The 20500-nt window shown below is 41.9% G+C and overlaps 1 protein-coding gene across 2 annotated transcripts in view; it reads right to left on the bottom strand.

Moving 5' to 3' along the window:
* Positions 1-20500, bottom strand: part of BANP (BTG3 associated nuclear protein) — a 153239-nt gene that overhangs the window by 49391 nt on the left and 83348 nt on the right. For both annotated transcript variants that reach the window (XM_064459735.1, XM_064459736.1), the window contains exon 11: positions 19880-19924. In XM_064459735.1, coding sequence (XP_064315805.1) covers positions 19880-19924 — 45 coding nt within the window. The remainder of the gene's footprint in view (positions 1-19879; positions 19925-20500) is intronic.

Below are 20500 nucleotides of genomic sequence, written 5' to 3'. Positions count from 1 at the left end.
CCAGCTCCTGAGCTTCGGTTCTCATTACACAGAGGTGGAAAGTGTACAAAGTCAGAAAGCTTCGGTCATTTCGGTAATGCCACAGTCCTCGGGCTTCCCATGCTGTGGGTTGGGGGATGTTTGGGGGTTTTTTTGGGGGGGCCAGGGGGGAGGATTTGTGGATTTACAATCAAGTTCATAAGTTATCTTCGCCCATCAGCATTCTTCGGCTGCTGCTTCAGACAATTTCTCACATCAAAATCTGTTCTGCACCTCTCCCCACTCTGTCTCGGCAGCACAGCAGTAATAGCTACATCTTTAACGTGACCTTTCGGCACACGCCCTTGTGTTTCTCCCAGTGTGTTACTGACATTACATGGACTGGACACTCTACACTGAGATTTCTTTCTCATCTCTCTTTTAAACTTTAAACTCAGCTATATTGCCTCTTCTGAATCCACTGTTCCAGAGCCCCAAATGCAGCCCCTCTCCTCCCCCACTCACCAGCCCTAGATCGGTCCAACCCAACAAGCCACGTGCTGAGAAAGCCACAGAAGAGCAGTGCTCCTTCGTTCCTCCTCCCTGCCCCTGCTCTTCCTTCTGCCCCTAGGCTCACCCTACCTCCAGACGTTACCCTCTCCTCTTCTGCTCCCAGTCCTCCCCCAGTGCACGAACTGACCCACAACCTGAACGTCTTCGCTTCGAGCCAGACGCCACCTTCTGCCTTCTCTGCGGGGCCCTTCCCAGCACACAGGCTCTGCCGACACTAACTCCAGCACATTATTTATCGCCTTTCCTCCCAGCTGAGTACATATCCAAATATAGTGACAGTGCTGCTGAGACTCAAAAGAGATTTTTCTAGCATACAGACGAGACTGCTGCAATGACCATGCATCCAGTCAATAAATACTTCTGGCAGGCCAAATTGCCCCCCTGGGCTGTCTATTGGCCATCGCTGCTCTGTGCTATCAAAACCACGCTGTAATTTTCGACAGAGCATCTCTGGCGTTGAACTGAACTCAAATGATAATCTGAGAAAACTGTCTCTTTCAAAAAGATTAAAATGCAAATAAAAATACAATTATGCTTTTTACGGGCTGTTGTTATGACCCTCCTGTCCTCATGAGGAAGCAGAGCTGCCTGATTAGACAAAACAGAATATTTAATGCATCTTTCTGCTGGACTTCGGCTCTGTCATCCACGTGGTTTGTGGCTGCAGGTTTCTTCTCCTGTAGTATGTTGTATTCTTCCTCGTGCCCACAGCAGCAGGGACGTATCTGTAGTCTTCTCCTCAAACCAAGTGGCTTGCTTTGATGGACCAATTCTACCGCTTTAAAAAGCATCTTGCTTCTGAGGCTCTCCCACCCGACTGCTATCGCAACCCGATCTCTCCTCACAGAAACAATTAAAAAAATCCTTCAAAAATGAAAAAAAAATGGTTCTTGAGACTTTGATTAGTCACAGGGTTTTCTATTATTTCAACCACTTTTAGCACCTTCTCTCACAAAAGCTAAAAATGCGTCTCTCCCCTGGGTTTCAGATCTTACCGGAGAGCAGCACTGTTCCAACGTCTTCGATCCAATTTCACAGTTACCTTCCTCTTACAGAGTTCAAAGGAAACTGTTAAGTGCCTCAAGTGTGTCCAAACCAGCTGTTCCTGTCCAACCGTATTCCTTTTTGCTGTACTGAGTCCACTCCTGTTTAAACTTTCCTATCCACCTAGCAAATCTCAGCTCCGACGTGCGTTTTACATCCTCCGCCCTCCCACTGAGGATATCTTCTATTTTCTTTCTAGGCCTCGCACCGCACGGAATTCAGCCATCACACGCAATTCCTGAAAGACTGCACGTGTGCATTTGTGTTGGGTTTTCGGTTGGCTTTTTTTAATTATATCTCCTGTTCCAAAAGCTGGCTATGCAAAATAACAACATAACCTTCACAGCCCTTTACATGCGTTTTGCCTCAAGAACTCAGCTTTTAAAAGAGCTCTCCCTAACCCTGCACCTTGCTGCCGAGAGCGCAACGACCTGGCACCATGAAGTTTTTCCCTGAAATAAGTATTTGAGAGCTTTTATGTTGCTACCAAGAAAGGCTGTGGAGGAAAGATTGGCGATATAAGATCTATATCATAACATCGACAGGACTGATTTATAATGAAAAAGGTGATATCGATGAGGAAAGCAGTCTCAAGCAACTCAACTGAAATGACATGACGCTAACACAGGAATATCAAACCACCACACAGAAAATGAGAAAGGAGAAAAAAAAAAAAAGAAGGGGCACTCCCTTCCATTTTCTGATCTCAATTACCACTCACACTCAAATATTGCAATTTCTACATGAAGTCATAATTTGAGATCACATTTATGGTGGTGTGCCAGAACCCTTCTGCTCCTGCCCGCGCTGGGATAAAAGAGCTGGAAGCCTGACAGCGATCAAGCTGCTGAGGTTTTACCTGGCAGTTGCTACGGAACCCGAGGGACCCAGTTGCCCAAATCGCTCTGAATCAGAGAAAGGCCGTTAGGTCTTTGAAACCAGTCCTACAAAAGTGGCACGAGCACACTTCAAAGGCACTAGAGCGGTACGTTCATGAAGTTTCAGCAAAAAGCACAACGAAGAAGGAATGTCAGGACAGCCAGGAGCCAGGAAGGCAGCCTTTGATGGGGCTATGAGAACAGAGACCAGGGGAAACCAAAGCACAGCCAAAATAAGAAGATTCCTCAGGAGCCAAACTTTTCCTGGAGCAACTGAAGGAAAAGGATGCCAAAGACTATCCTGAGGGAGAAACAAGCCCCTGATTAGACATATGGATGACTATTGTAAATAAAATGTACGAGAGCAGAGAAAGTCTACTTTTTGACCTAAAAAGAGCAGCTCAAAAAGGCTTCAAAGAACAGGACAAAAATGAAGTTTTTAGTTAAGCTAATTCTTAAGGCAGTGCTATATAATGCAGAGAACAGAAGATCCGCGCCTGTTTTTTCCACAGGCCAAAAAAACTCCAGAATCAAAATAATCCTAAAGCAACTTTTAATTTACAGCTCACAATAGTCTAGTCCCAGAGAAGCCTGCGCAAGTCGAAGAGCTGGCTTCTGTCAAGCCCATTCTCTAGAAACAAAGGCTCCCTGCTACCTATCGACGCTGATTCCAAAACATAAAAATAAGGCCTGTACTTTTTTAAGGGGATGTGCCTAATCCAACCTCATTCAAAGAGGCATCTGGGTCCTCTATTTCATTGAGTTCTCTGTTTAACACTGATGTTTTTGAGGCTACAACGGAACGTCATAGCTTAAAGGCCACTGCAACTCTTCCACAGTTCAAACCAGAGATTTTAGAAGAAATGTTGCCTTGTGTCCACCAACAACTATGGAGATGGGGGAAATAATTAACACTGAAAAGGCCAAGTAACTGTAATGTGCTGGCCAGGGTTAGCATCAACACAAACCCATCGCCCTGCAGAGCTTCTGCATGACAGCAAACGTCGTTACCCAGACGGGACGGGTGCAATCCATAAAACCAAATTCTCTTGGTATATATGTACCCATAACTATATATATGGGTATTACGTGGGTCTTATATACCCATAAATATATGTGTTACTTATTCCCTATATTTACTATTTATATTCCTATATTTACTTATTTCTGGTATATTTTCTAACAGAGGGAGCACAATTTTCTCCGATCATCAATAAGGGCCGGTCTCAGCTCTGACGCACTCGCACCCGAGGTGGAAGTTCACACCAATGCTTAGGAAGGTGGTTCATGTGTTTGTAAAAATATCCCAGCCAGAATCATCGTGCTGCTGAGGAACACGGGTGGCTCCGGACACTCCAGAACGCCACCCCGCTGTTAGCCTTGCCCCTATAGCGCCTATAGCTCTTTATTATTAGATAGTAAAACTTCAGTGAAACAAACTATTTTTGTTCGGCAGTAGATTTCCTTTACAGCACATACAGCCTTTCTGAGAAAGCACACAGCTACCAAGCCATGCCTTTAAACTGTTCTCTTCATTCCTCGCAGCTTCTATTGGTCAGAGGAAATAATCTTCTTTGTATTTTGTAACTACTGCGCTGGCTGCAACACCATCGTTCCCCAGTGGTACTTCAGTAACAGGCTTCACTGAGAGAGGCATACGGGAACTGTTCCTCCAGATTTCTTCCTTTTTAAAGTAGCCGTTCTCAAAACAGTTATCCTTTAGCTACAGACTAATCTCTGCACTGTCCATAAAATCCACTGGGGTTTTTGAATTCCGCTTCCACAGCACCCGCCACAGAGCTACACGCTTGAGAAAACCCGCGCAGGAACCTAAGCTTAATTTCACAGGAATAAGGACCACATATATTAGTAACGCTTAGCATAGACAACCCTCTTTAAGCACGAGCTCTTGCTGCTTATACAGCCCGGCACGCATCGCTCCTTCCAGTACGAGGCTATCGACAGCAAAGCAGATAGTGTCGTATCAACCGTGAAACTTAATGGACCATGAAACTAAACCCGCCGCAGCCTCGCAGGAGGCGGCTGTCAGCGTTATTACTGCGCAAGTTCATACTCCTTAAAAAGATGATTCTAAAGCAGACAGGAATTTTTTATCAGTTTTTAAACACCAAAAACAATTTTCACTTTTATCCCACTCCCACTCCCCCCACCCCCCAAAAACAACCATTTCATTTCAACAGATTTTGGTTTGAATACCGCAAATGAAGTACTTTTTGGTGTGTGTTTTAACTCCCAGATTTCCCTACTTTTGCTGCTTATTATACTGCAGTGTTTCTCACTGGACCAAATACAGAAAGAACTTTCCAAATCAGGAAAGGAGAACTCTGGGGATTTTTTAGCTTTTGATTTTTGTACTCAGTTGGGTTGAAAAAAAGCAAGGTTTTTCATTTCATTCAAACATTTTGCACCAATTTCTGCTTTAATAATAATTACAGTAAAAATGCAAACAGATGACAAATCAATTTATCATTTTAATAAAATGTTTTACTTGAAATGGAAAATGCAATTCTCAACAAATTCAACATTTGGAATTAATACGGCATTTGTATGAATTCAGAAAAAAATTCAAAATAAATGTCAGTTCTTGTACTGACATCAAGGTCTGACTAATAAAAACCAAACCAATTAACCACAATGGCTGAAGTCTGTGACTTTTAACTTCTTTTCTTGATCATTAGTGTTTGCAAATGCTCGGAACAAGAGCTGCTGGATGCCATGTGCCATTACAGAACCGGAGCTGGGGAAAACCACCAGCTTGTCAGTTGTGTTTTCCTGGTCTAAGGAAACAGATTTAAAGCGATACTCTTCCCTTTCAGGGGATAATTTGAATAGCACTGATTTTCTTTATGAACTGTACTTCCCTTTTTCACAATTACGCACTAGTCCACGGTTGAAAGGATGCGAGTTTTTCAGTGCAGAAAATCCTGAAGAGGGAAAACTAGAGATTTGCCGGCAAATCTCAATTACTTAAGAAGAGAAACGATGAGGAAGGTCAAAATCTCTCTCAGTCAGTACTGACAAAGTCTGAGAAGCAGGACTGCAGTTATAACTACAATTTATAGAGATTTTGGAGAGAGGCTGAAAGGAAAAGCTTAGTGTTTCAGGCAGGAGAAAAATTATAAAACAAATCAATACTTATGAAACAATCTGGCTTAGTCTGATGTAACGGAGCAGGAAATAAGACAAAGACTATGTTAAACACACAGAATGCGGGTACTTCACCCTGCAAGGCGCCGGCTTGCGACACACGGCAGAAGCCGTCAGCCCCGACGCGCGCTAACGAAGGACGGACCGCGCTAACGGTTCGCTACAGCCCGATGGCGCCTCGAGCAGTGCTGCTGGCAACGAGGTCAAGGGCAGCAATATCGTCCATTCGGTCAACTATTTTGCAACATTCTAGGAACTCTTTTATTCCTCTGACTGACAGCTTCGCTGCAAGTTTTCATCAGAGCTTTCCAGAAAATCGAGTGATACGGAATTACTGTGCGGTGAGAAGGACATTGAAAATTTCATGATGTTTAGCTGTGGCTTTAGCAGTGTTGCAAGCTATTAAATGCGCTGCCCTGCTATTAACAAAAAGATATGCTCACAGAAGAAGAGGGCCCAGTTCCGAATTCAGATGTTCTCACTCTGCACGGGTGTCACTGCTTTTTCATTAACCAAGTCAGTCTCGATCTACACTATCATCAGTGAGACAAAATTCTCCTCTTCTAAAAGTCAGTGACACTTTTTTTTTTTTTTAAATCAAGTGTGAGGGCAGTCTCCAAATATATTCCACTTTCCTTGCATAATTATGAAAGACACACTATTCGGTGCATGGAAAACTAAAGCATCTATGTGTCTTCAACAACGTAACTCCAGAAAGTCACAGATATGGGTAAGAAAGTGCCCCCTCAACAGTTTTATCTACCCATTTCTAGGTCAATCATTCAGAATCCTGGATTTCCTGAAGTACCACTTATCTACTCCAGATAATGCACATGGACTCCAATGAGAAACATCTTAATTTGGAAAGTCTCCATGGAAGAAGGAGCATCTGTTCCTCGTGCTTGGGGCTTTTAAGTATATACTTACATAAGCGGTCATGCAATACACTCATGAAACTCATACGTGATTTTTTATTGTTGTTAAGAATCCAGTGTTGACCTAAATGGACTCCAAATAGCGGTAAAACTGTTAGCATCACTTGGAAAAGAATTAGGCCAGTGACAAACGTTTTTGACAGTTCCACTCCCATTACGCAAGTCAAAGTCATACTTCGTTTAATTCAGAACAGATGATTCACTGATCGCTCCTTTCTTCAGGTTTCAGAGAGCGTCTCTCCGACATACCACCATCGACAATGAAAAATACACTCCAAAAGGTAAAATCATTTGGTATTTTACCATACGCCTTTGAAGATCAGCATCCTGTTCTCTGGTAGCATGCAGATACACAGACCGAGCAGTCGTTCCTTCAGATTTACGCTCTGGGGTCACACCATAACGCGACCCCTTAGTGCGCGGCTGTGCGAGACAAACAGTGAATATCATAGGCAAAAGTTCTAACTTTGCTATTGACTTTTGGCCTAGCCCTGCACGCAACGCTGGGACACGTCCTCTCTTCTACTACGCTTACAACCCGTTTCTACTGTCTGACAAGGTCTTTTTTATGTATTGACCTATTAAAAAACAAACTTATCTTGAAGGAAAACATGACCCCACCAAAGTCAACAACAAAAGTCGCTGGGTCATTGTTGAAACTCTCCCAGTCATTTCTCAGAGCACAGGCTCTGGTTCGGTCTTTCTTACAGCTTTCTCCTCTCCAGACAGACACCTTCTTTATTCATACTCAGAGCAGAGCAGCTGTCCTATCCTTGAGCTGCAGACTATTGTCTTCCTACCGTGATTTATGCAAAATCCTGTAATACCTGCCTTCCGCTACAAGAAAAACCTCAAAAAGCAAAACTCTCATAAGACAGTTCTAGAATTTAGAAACACCGATCAGTATTTTCATTGCTAGCTGATACATCTACTTGTTTACTGGCACCACGGACCTTTTGCCTCTGACTGAATTTGAGGCATTACAGCAACTTCTGCATCCCTCAGCGTCTCTACCAGTGAAACCCATGAACTGCCTCAGGTGTGGAGTCAACCCTGTAGTACCAGCTCGGAAGCAACACAGAGCGTGCAAACCATACACGAACTAAGTGTGGGATGGGCTGGGTTTGAAGGGGGTACTTCTGTGTCACCGCAGTGGCACCAAGATACCTCATTTTCAGTGTCAGGAGGAGCCACCTATAACAAAACAGTTAACTAGAAAATCACACTACCATGATACATAACTTAATCCTAACGCTTCCTCCTGGTGAACTCTGTAACACTTCTGCTGTTTAACACAAATATTTAGCAACATTCCAGAAGCATGGAATGACGTATTTCAGGAAGAAAAATAGTTGTAAAAAAATGAAGCGATTTATAAAACAGATTCATTCATGGCTCAACGCTGGTTGGAGCCCAGAGTTTCTATCAAAGAAAAAGAATATCTCCTGTAAAGCAGTGCTGCTTTTCGCTTCCAGACCAGTCAGGAACTGATAGCTCGAGCTGAATGATGGAGCCAGTATGCAACGATTAATCCCAGCAGACTGGATGAAACCAAATGAAGAAAGTTTATAATTTAAAGGACTTATTCCACACAGAAGAATTTTGTTCACAGAACACCAAAGAAATGGCTACAGCAAGCTACAGGGGATGATTTTTCCAAACATTACTCACAGTATCACAGAGATGTACTTTGAACAAAGTGACTATATCTCAGCTATTTAAAATAGCATCTGAGATCAGAACTGAAAATCACGCTGTTGATGTGGGATTTCAATGTCTAAAATAAGCAACAAAGGGGTCATCTTGTAGGTCTTTTAATGTACGCGCTCGAAGTAGTAACACACATTAACTACTGAAAAACACACTGAAGATTATGGCATCCTATATGGTTTTCTTCAAGTCAGCACACAAATCACGGTATTATGCTCTTTGATCATCCTTCTTCAATTTATTAGATACTCGCTTGGCCAGTTCGAAATACTTTAAGGATTCTGGAAAATTGGACTGAAAATATATTTCAACTATGGAAAGGATTAAATACATGAACAACAGACATAAAAGTCAACCAACCGGTCAAATCTCACTACGTTTAACATTATCTTAAAACCCTGAAAACTCTGTATAAATGACACAGGTTTTCTCCCAAAAAGATAAGCTCATTCTCCATTTGCAGTTGAGCCACTGTGGTTTAATTTTTAAAAGGGAGAGCTTTTGCAACCAAACTTGGCAAAAAGCAATTGTTTTAATGGAGAGGAGACAAAAAAGGGGAGGTCTCCGCATACTTAAATTAGCCACAAAAGATTTCCGCAGTCATGACCACCGTTTGTGAAATACCACAAAATCCCATTGATCATTTAACCTAGGCAGAGAACGTGGGAATCTGGGAACAAATTTAAGTCATCGAGGTTTACTGTTGTGCTTAACAGAGTGGCGAGATTAATTAGGTTAATGGCCTGAACTCTATACTTGCCATTTAGTAACCTGACAGCACATACACATGCACACACTTATTTTGTTTTTCATCGGGATGAAATGAGATCTCTCCACATTCAACAGCTAAGCAATCATCAGGGTCTGCCAGCAGCGAGCAAGTAGCTGGTATCCAGCCAAGGATATTAGCATTATAACATATCCAGTATCAACCCATCATGGGCACTGACAGCCTAATTGTACCAACCATTCCCAAAATCCTTCTCAGGTTGGAATTTGGAACGTGGGACAGTGATTTCTGAACACACAACATGATGCTAGAGGCGTCCCTCATATTTAAAATAACCGAGCATGGAACTATTAGAGCATACAAAGTGGAACAGCGATGGGATAAGGGCAAATCTGCAGCATAAAGACAGGGTTCATATCACATGATGAGAAAAATCATAAATGAAGAGCACTAAAAAAAATAAACAAAACAAAGAAGAAATGATTTCTCCAGATTAGCACAGCAAGATAGCTTTGTGATGACTGCTATTCTACAAACAGAGATTTTTATTACCAAAATCTCTAATAAGAGACAGCTTAGACCTATGCCTTCTATGAAGGTGGAGAAAATTATTTTTCCTTATATTTAAAAGATTATCACTTCATATCTCATCTCTTCTTATTAAGTTTACAGCAATATTAAAACAAGATTTGGGTGAATAAAGAACATAATATACTCCAAAATAGAGAACGTATTCTTTGGAGCATTATAAATGCTCCTGTCTGCTTGAATGGAATTTTAATGGAACAACCCATCCTCTTAGGAGAAAAATAAAAAAAAAAAAGATGACAGAAAATATTATCCTTTTCCAAAACCTTCATTAAACAGCCTTGCTTTACAACCATCACAGATCACTCTATGGCCCCTGTCGCTCAGGGATCGTATCAAAGAAAGTACCTAGAAGAGATTAACAAATCACCTTTATTAATTCTTTCTACCAGTGAGAACATTTTTACAAATGGAAACAAGTAATTTGGGGGGGAAAAAATCCTAATACATACCAGTACTAAAATAGTGGCTGATTTTAACACACCTCTGTACATTTCACTACTTTTGATCAGCGAGCCAAAGAAAACCCACCAAGTTTGCAATGTGAGAAAGGAAACAGCGCAGGGCTCCGCAGGTCGTCACGGGGGACACTGTGCTGGGAACTGGGACTTCTGAACGGAAGACAAAAATAGTTGCGCGACATCATGTCTAAATCTCGAGAAGCGCTGGGGAAAAACTCTACGTCTAAAACACAGACGTTATATTATGCGCTTAGAGCCAAGCATCTGCTGGAACTTACTGCCTGCTCCCAAAACAAATCTTTACCTGCGTCACTGGGCTGAAGCATGAAAGCGGGGTCAAATTTGAATCCTCTGTTATTAATGGGATGCTACTTCTTCATTGTTACACTTTGCCAAAAGCTGAAGTGACCAAAAAAGTGCCATAAATATGAGATTTTGCTGCTGGAGACTGTTTACTTTGCCTGCAGCTGGGGATTCATTTTTTTTTTTTTAGCATATAAAGGTAGGCTGGGACCCAAATTAGAGAAGACAAAAAGCCCCAAGACAAAACACTGTGTGGCTGTTGAGGCGTGGTAATTACTGATAATTAGTAGATGGGGAAAAATTCTTACACAAGTTGACTTGAAAGGTAACTGCAAACTTTCTCACATACTGAGATCCTGGATGAGACAAAGCATTATCACAGTAAAATTTAAGGCATCACAATTACAGCTGCCCACAAGACAAGATCAAGGACCTCACATAAAAAAGCAGAGCAAATGGCAGCAAATAACAATCTCCGAGTGTCTGACGAGGAAGTCAACTGGAAGTTGAGCGTGTTTCAGGAAGCGCTAGGGACTGGCGATGCCTGTCCTTTAACCGAACGGTGACACAGAATGGCTTTACAAGTCTCAGACCAGTGCTACGGACCCGACGAGCACTAGTGACCTTCAGCGGAGGCAGAGAGCAGAGGGCAGAAGCGTCCATGATTTCCTAAGCCCACATTTCAAACCAGGTGCTGAACTGCAGATTAACAAGAACAATTAATGACCTTTGATAGGCTACAACTTAGAAATGTCTACACACCGAACCTTAAGTACACCAAACCAACCTAATTGCTTTATCTCCAAAGCAGCAACTCCTTTCTTCCACTCCTGATAAACTTAGTCAAGCCTGTTTCTTTCTTCCTTGTTTCCTTCCTTTCCCACATGCAAAATCTATTTGGATACATTTACCTGAAAAGCACCATAAAGTACCCTTTTCACCCGCTACAGCATTTACACGAAAACTTCACCACACGTCCGATCATCAGCTCGGTCCATTTGTGCATGAAGGGCACGAATGCAAAACAGTTACTGCTTGTGCCACCCCACAGTGACACAAAGATGTCACCTTTTATTTCATCGTCATATAAAAGCTGCTTTAAGGTCGAGACGAGAAAATGCAGAAATACTTGCTAATTTTGCAGAGAGTCTTTTAATCAGTCCCTGCTCGAGGTTGATTAAAAGAAACCAAGTTAACCCAGCATTCAGGATCAGCAACGGGCCAATGAAAGATTCTTTTCAATAGCTGGAGATATCGCACAGGAAGCAAATTCATCTAAGCTATTATTTTTCCTTAGCAGCATGGCATTCAGATAGCTTATTTTAGGTAAGTATTGAAAAGGCTGGGAAACGGTGCCACGACTACTTGATACAACCAAACAAAAACCCCTAAAAAGCAGAGTTGTACGTTTTCTGCATACGCCGGGGCAAGGACCCATTTGGTCCTGTCTGTTCTTCCACCGATTTCACGTAAACTTAAATAACATGGAAAAGAGGCAGAGGCTCCCGAAGTCCCTGCTAAGCACTCTGAAAATGGGGAAATACTTATCGGTCACAGTGGATGAGATAACCTCAAACTTCAAGAGGACTAAACTACTTCGAGGGAGCGCCAACGTGTACCCGCTACACCTTGGCATAGACAATGCAGTGATAAACACGTCTTCGAGCGGAACACGTTGAAGCGTGATGGCAGCCAGGTGTAGCAGTTACTGCGTTTGAGAATGGGCCATGCTGCCGGAAGAAAGGTTTCCCTCTTGACCCAGTTCAGGATACTGCTCTTGGTGATGGACCTGACATGGACATCGCTGGTTCTCTCCATTAAAAAAAAAAAAACAAACACAACAGTATCTCCTGGCCCAAAACAGCGCAGAAAGAAAACTAAATGCAGCCAGTTTGTAAGTGAAGCTTATGGCCCACGAGCGCCTGCAGGGATGCGATACCGCTGACTCCGCGGTACAAAGGATTTCTTTACTGCCTCCCCCGCAGCACACACCGTGAATGAGCGAGAAGATGGAGGCAGCACCACGGAAAGAAAAGCGACTTAAACCTCCACAAGGTGCAGGAGACTTGTATAAATAGCAGCAACGAGGTATCCTTTTTTGTGCACCGCTCATCCCTCCCACCCCCCTTAAACAAATCTTAAAGAAAAGAGTTATAATGCGTCTTTAAGCAATACAAAAATGTGACAAAAGTTGCTGGATGTGGTCAGGTTAAGGCAGGGGAACTCTCACCAAAATTAAAAAAAAAAATTTAAGACTCCTGCCTTTTTTTCTTCACCTTAAATCTAAAAAGAATAATAAAAAAAACCCCAAACTATTAATCGCTTGTTAAGTAACAGAAGATTAAAAAACATGCTAGCAAAACATTCAGGTTTTTCTTTGTTTTCTTTAAAGAATGGAAATGTTTTACACATTTTGAAACTTAAAACCATCAGAATAAAAGTCGAAGCCACTTTCCAGGCATGGCAGCTCTCCATATCTGCTGCAGCTTTCTGTACTGATCGGCGAACTCAGCCACACAGTAACTCATTTCTGAAATCTTGCATAGTTCACAGGGACAGAAACACACCTAGACCCAAAGAACCGGTATTTATTCGCATCGTTATAGAGAACCGCATTCACTTTCAGGCTCCCCAGGGCAGCTGACAGGCAGAAGGATGCCCCAGCTCAGCGGCACAGACGTGGGAAGACACGGTCCTGTCACCGTAACCGCATCAGAACGCAAACCTTAGCGAAACGGTGCAGAATCCCCGAATTAGCAACACAGGTGTTTTTCAAAAACGTTAACTCGTTGGTAGAGCGAGGCCTGCTGACTCTCAATGACCTTCTAAGTCACTCGTCATTTTCCCCAAAACGGGATAAATTACATTACGTAGTAAAAAACATACAGCATTTGCAACTAACTGTGGGAATTAGTTTTGCATTCTCTAACTACAGAGAATGTATTTTCCCATCGATATCTCTTCAGTAGTGGCTCCCCACCTGCGGGTTTTTTCCTATTTCGCTTTGTTGACTGCCATCGAAGGGCTGTATTTCCCTGAGTCCTGTCTCCTCATATCGGGGCAGAAGAATTCTGTTGTTCCATCACCAACTGTAAGAACCTGGAGTAAACGCTTGGCACAGATTAGTTTCAAGAACCTACCAGACAGCCTCTTACCCTGCTCTGCAGTTACCAAGCAGGTGCAAGCCTTCTACAAATGCATTTTAAATTCTGCAGTTAAACTACACCCAACATAGTTTACCACAGCTACTCTTTTAGTCACCCGTACTTAGCAGCACGAACAGGTTACTGTTTTTCTTATAATGCTGATTTTTCTAGAGAGATTTTCTACGGCTGATTTTTCTAGAGAGATTTTCTATGTCACCGATCACCTCAGTAGCAGGGTTTTTCCCCAAGCTTTTTTTTTTAACCCATATGCATTTGTAAGTTTTAATACACTTAACTGCTTTAAAATTAAATTTCTCGATTTCAGTTTGCTAAAATACTGCTTTCTCTAGCAAACTACCTTTTCAGAACTCAAAAGCATGGTGAGCTTTTTTTGATGATCTACTTTGAGGAACAGTGAAAGTGGGGAACACCTGCGGAGTGCCAAATTAAACAGTGTGTGCGCACAAAGGACTATCTTCCAGCAAAAAAAAAAAAAGTAAAAATCTTCTAATTAAAATGCTCACACTTTGGTATTTTAAGCACTTGCTTTATCCGTAAATACACTGTGCTTCTACGTGAAATTTGCAGAAACCACATTTTGTTTTAAAACTATTTTCTTCATCTTTGCTCCTAAAAACAGAGCAGACCTGCAAGACTCCAGCACAACTTGTTACTGAAGAAGTATCCGTTAGAAATAACCTTTTTTTAAAAAAAAAAAACCCATACGAGCAGTTTTTAAGTTCCAGCTGTACTATATTGGGGTTTTAATTTTGTTGTTTTTATCCTAACAATCCTGTTTGTTTCTCCGTGCGTATTATTCAAAGCAGATGTGCTGAAACAAGAACAAGCTTTTTCAATCTACTACAGCAGCTGGTGCAGGAGTTAAGGTCGTCTTCCTCCCTCTCGGCCGTACACAAGCACACACGCGTGCACCCACAGACCCTATGGCAGCCCTGCATGCGGAAAGACTCACGCCGTGAACGCGTCTCCGTCCCCACGGTACGACACTTTACAAGGCTGATGTCGGAGCAGCACATTTCTCGCGCCTCAAATTTCCTCCTCATTTCTTCAGGCATCTGCCGAGAAAGTCGCCGATGATCATCTTAATGCTACTGCCCTCTACTGCTTAAAAATTAGGGACAGGAAAAAAACTCCTATGTCGTATAAATCCTTGACTGAAGAATTTGAATAAAGAATTTCAGTATTTTTAAACCTAGAACTTAATTAGATGAAAATTAAGAGCTGTGGAAGACAGTTCTTTCCTCTGTTTTGGATAATGTATTAATATTACTGAAGTTGTTAATACTGATCGAAACTGCAGCGTCTATTCCAAAGGCTTAGTAAAGGCATATTCAGAAAAAGACACTAAATCGTTTCTTTCCCCATAAAAGGGCATCTGCAAAATGCATCAAAGTGAGCAGCAGCTGAGTTACTACGTTAACAATTTTGTTAACAAAAAATGCGTTAACAAAAGTTGTGTAACAACTGAAAATCATGCTTGAGTCATGGATTAAATGGGACCTGAAAACAACTGTGGTGCCCTCACTGAAAGGCGGGGTGCGAGTACCTCAGTAATGATCAGGGAGGTCACAGAGACACAAAAACTAGAGGTTAACAGAGTTGGTTTAAGACTGTCCCATAGGTTTGTAAATAATTTCCTCCACAAACTATCTATTTTCATTTCAGTTTGAGCCAGTCACATGAGAAGAATCACTGGATATGAGGCGGAATTACTAAATAGGGTTTTTCCCCCCGCCCCGAGCAGTTGGAACCCTTTCTCCCCCTTTTCCATTCCTCTACGATTTCACAGCTTGCCCTTCGCTTCAGACTACAGCAGAGCACAGACACAGGACAGATGTTTCAAACATAGGTGATGAGGTCATATCTCCTTCTGAGCTGTTTTACAGGGTGTACTGTGTGCACTGAAAACAGATCTGAACGAGACGTCAGATTCATACTCCTCCTGAGGACATTAAAGACAAACCCTTGCTGATCTATTTCTCGCACACGTCTATATTCTAACCTTTCGGGCCCGACAGCAGCTAGTTGCTACTTCGCAGCCGTATCTTCTCCATCGCTACGGCAATTTTCCAGGAATACCTTTTCCGCTCACGGATTCGTGTAATCCCATACGATCATGACACATATGAGGATGCTTTTCTAAAGCTAACTTGCTGAGCTACCTCCACAGCCCTGGGTCTGAACTCTCCTAGACCTCGGAGCTGCCATAAAGCCCACAGCAGCAAGGTCAGAGTAGAAGTTCAGAAAAAGACAATGCAATCACTGCTCCACACAAATAGCTCGTTGAGCAGCAGAAAAATGTGCTATTAATGTGATTCCACGCACACACACGTAACTCAACCGTTATGGATGGGTCTCGCCGCACCACTCGGATTACAGGCTTATCTGGAAGACGCCGTGTCCACAATTATATGAGACGCCGAGTTTCTTTTTGAGAAATGTGACGTAGCAGAAGCAGTTCTGCATATTTATTTCATATGCACACACTAAGATGACTGATACTACAAAAGCACTTTATGCTGGCTGGCTTTTTTCTGCTAAACCTATCCATAGATGCTGTTTGTTCTGGATTCTCCTGCTTCTTCTAATTTACCTACTGATACTAAGCGAGCTAAATGCTGCTAACTCTTGTTAATTTTTTTTCATCGAGCAGAACAAATTGTCAGCTCTCCAGGAATACGTATGATCGTATTTTAGATTTTGAAGTGCATTAACTTTTTAATTTAAGAACTAAGGCTATTAGTTGAAGAGCATTTGCCTGGTGTCATTTTAATTAATTTCTAAATTGGGGAAGTTCTCACTGGCTGTGAGAACGTCTGAAATGCAGAATCGAGGAATGTCAAACTACCGAAACTATCCTATTCTGCCTCTTTATACCCTACATACGTTTCTGAACGCTGCGGCACATCTCGCGCAGGGCACACGTTGAACACCTCCTGGGATGCCAAACACTGAAGCTCCAAGGAAGAAAAGGATGGAGTTGGGGAGAAAGGAAGGCAGGTAATCAGAGGAAAGAGACAGACTAATTAGAAAACTTCTGGTAACTCATAAGTATAAAATGCGATGTCCAAAAAAATTCCCACTGGTCCACGGCTTCAAGTGCTAGTTAATACGAAGTCTAATTATTTTTGCAGTTTGGTATTTTTATTAAACGTGCACTGAAATATGAAACTTTCAGCTAATAGAACACATGTGTAGGTAGAAAGCGTTCTTCTTGGCATGAGTTCATTAGTTCCATGAACAATGATGCCAGAAAAACAAGAACTAAATTCAGTGCAACTACCCGACAGACAGTTCAAGGGGGGGAGTTCACAGCTGGCTGCATTATGCAGAGAAGCTAGTATTGATCACTAGTATTAATTACTAGTATTAATTACTACTAAGTGAGGCTTAAAACATATCTATCACCTTGGAAATTTTAGTGATAGAATTTCACAGTAGATTTATGCCACTTCTTTGCTTTAGTTCATGTGAAGTTAACAACCCCATGCTTTGCAGGCCCAGCTTCTTGTAAAGCTTCTGCTCGCGGTTCAGAGTGAAAGCCTGCACCAGGCGGCAGAGCTAAACCTCACCTGAATAGAAGGAAAGCCTAACATCTGTTAAGTGTACAGCAATACGTGGAAAACAGAAGCATGAGATGAATTTTCAAAGGGAATATTTAGTAGCTAAGCTAAGACCTAGTACCGTTAGTAAGTATATATCAGTCAGCTACGAATATTCAATAACTGAAGTCTCAGAAGTGCCACATTATTCACTCTCTTATTATCCTTGTTCCCCCGTGTCCCTTGGCAGCGCGCACTGCAGTTCAGAACATGGAGGAAAAGGCCGCTGTCCCGAAAAGTAACGGACAGGTGGGAAAACTAGAGAGGCCTCTTTGATCGCAGGTCAGGTACCGATGATTGCAAGCTACTGCATTGTTACGACTAACATTACCACTGAACCATATCATATGACAGGTTTTTGTGCTCTTATCCCACCACAAGTGCCAAGGAAAATGTATTCGTTTCAACTTCCATCCTTAAACCACGGTTTAAATCATTTTCCTCTGCAATTCTTATGAGCAAATAGTTCAAAAAATGGTCGCTTAACACAGATCAGCTGATGAGCAGAAGCCAGTTGAGCCACAGACCTCTCCTCTACCCCCTCTAACACACTGAGCTGTTGCAAGGAATCATGTGAGTGCTACTCATCCACTTCAGCGCAAAACAGGCCCACATGGCTTAAACTGCTGATGAAGGTTTCAATATCTAATGCAGAACAGAGATAAAAATCCCCTAAATATTTGCTTGCTCCTATTTTTTTTTGTCCGCTGGAAAACAGTTAAGCAGCAAATACTTTTGGAAGAGCTTGAGGGTTCCTGTGAATGTGCACAGATGCCAGCTCGAGTGTGACAACGCCTGGCTGTTGATGCTCGAGAGACAGATGTTACTCTCTTGCACCAACGTGCAGCTGAGTGCAGGAAGAAAAGAAAGCCCAGCATGTCACCATTTGTTTTCACGGGAAGTTTAAAAGCCAGGCCCAGAGTACAGCTAGTTAAAAACCCAAAAGCTAGATGCTAAACTGATTTCCTACGTGTACATCGTAGAGCCACAACCACGCCGACAGAACCAAGATTATCCCAGTGAAAATACGATATGCTCTGTAATGGTACAGATGCCGTCATATAGATATGCTGCCGTTGATTTCAACAAAACCCCAAAATAAATAGATTAAATCGCGCTTTTCTTCCCCACCTCGCGTGTGCTGCCACACACTTCCACGGCGACGCATCACGTATCCGTGTATACGCACAGACACATACACACACGCACAAGCCCGTGTGTTTGGAACACCTTTCTTCCAGCGCAGCCGCATTCTGCCTGTACGAACGCAGCTGCTCCGATGACCGGCAGGACGGCACTTACGGGCGTTCAGAGTTTGGGAGGTTTTTTTACTGCTCTAGAGTTCCCAGTTTCTCACTCCGTGACTGGTTTAGCATGAGACACGGCTGAATGCTACTGTTGTATGAAAGAACTCACCTCCCCCTGCCTGACACAGGGGCTTCAGGACAATATCATCTAAGCATTTCCCTTAAAAACAGCAGGAACTTGCAACAACATTTTAAACTATATACTTTGGTTCTATTTAAGAAAGAGGTGCAATGTGTGGAATACTTACTGTGAATAGATATTTCAAGGGGAAAAATAACGGTACTAGGCTATAATTTAAAAAAAAAAAAAAGCAACTTATTCTACACGCCACTCTCAGAGGGACATAACACCACCCAAAATTAGTCTTTTAAGAAGATGCAATTCGGACAGCACTGTTTCACAAAGAAGGAAAAAAGAACAGTAAGTAATAAACAAAGGTTCTGGCACATCTCCAAAAAAATCACCTTTCCTAGTCTCCCTTCTGCAAAAATACTTCTGATTAACCTCTCAGTAAAGGACACTTAAAATGTTTGGGTTTTTTGGGTTACGGGGTTGGTTTTTTTAATACGAACTTAGATTGCTTCCCCGCACAAATACTGTATGTGGTCAAAAGTTCAGAGCACTGGTAGCTTCTCAAGGCCTCCGAGTTCAAGAATCTTCATGATCTGAGCCTTTTCACTTCAGGGCAGTATTCAGGTTCTAACCATATGTCTCACAACTTCTTAATATTCAACAGGAACAAAAAAAATTCACAACACATTTATTCAAGTGGCCTGGCTACAAAGCTTCTCCCAGGAATATGTTTGTGCCGTCGATGTTTTAATATAGCTCAACGTTTAGTAAATTGTGTCTGAGATCAAACGTTAGCAATTTTGCTGACACCTGACATGGAAATTCTGCTAATTTAATCACTTATTGACTCATCACTCAAAGTAAAAGCTTCTTTTTCTTACCCCATGTATGCCTAAGCACCTAATAAAGCCATCTTATCAAAAAGAACAAAAGCAGATGTGAAAGATCAGTTTCTCCCAAGACAGCCATATAATGAAAAAATAGCTGCTTAAACCTCAGCAATAAATGGTCTTCGGTTTGCACAGACTGCAGTCCACATCTGGCCATAGTGACAGCGGGTAACAAGAGAGAGAAGAACATACTGTACACAATATAATCAAACCCGTTAGAGAATGTAAGAGGCCAAAGACAAGAAGGTATAAAACTCAGGGATAAAGTATCTCGCAGGAGTAACGAAATAAGCTTGGTCAAATGCTTTTGAGTCCACAGACAAAATGCTTAGCTTACATGTTATCATTCTGCACACTGTTTAAATAAACAGAAAGACCTGCACAGATTTTTGCTCTTTAAAAAAGCCACTAATAACGTGAGATCATTCCAACTGCAACATTAATTTTATCGACCAAAGTGAAATGCTCTGTAAAACTTAGCTCTGCTCCTACCTGCCCGTCTTGACCCACGTGAACTTGATGTATCTGCAGGTTTCCCTGGAAAAGAAGAGCATTGACAATAAACACAACTTTGGAATTCAAGAAGTTGCTCTCTCCTGAGAAAGGCCTGTTTCTCATCTCATTATGAAGCAACTTCAATATTAAGGAAATCTATTAATTTAGAACATTCTGCTGAGGGTTATTTTGGCAATCCAGCCACAATTCAACGGTCAGCACTTTAACCACAGAGGATAAAGACTAAAAAGCAAGGAGGTTTTTCAGCACCGGCATGTTTTACTTTTTGAAAGTTACTGTATAATGTATTTTTATGCCAAGTTTGTTGGTATGGCTTTTGAGGCAAGCGTTTTGTTTTTCCTCATTTATATAAAGCTGCAAATTTCAGTCAAACCCTTACTAAACCAGAATTAGCAGTACAACACTTACGTGTATGGAGTGCCATTTACTATTTGCTGCTATGAAGTTCCTGCCTGTGCTAACAGATCGTTTTATTTTATCAAAAATTCCATACCAAAGACCAACATAGTTCTATTACAGGAATTACATCTATTACAAAAAAATTCTCAATAACATCAAGTATTTTAAAGGAAACTGTAGCTACAATGACTAAAAAGG

This window comes from Phalacrocorax carbo, chromosome 8 (genome assembly GCF_963921805.1).
Source record: "Phalacrocorax carbo chromosome 8, bPhaCar2.1, whole genome shotgun sequence".
NCBI classification, from domain to species: domain Eukaryota; kingdom Metazoa; phylum Chordata; class Aves; order Suliformes; family Phalacrocoracidae; genus Phalacrocorax; species Phalacrocorax carbo.
This window is presented reverse-complemented; position numbering and strand designations above follow the sequence as displayed.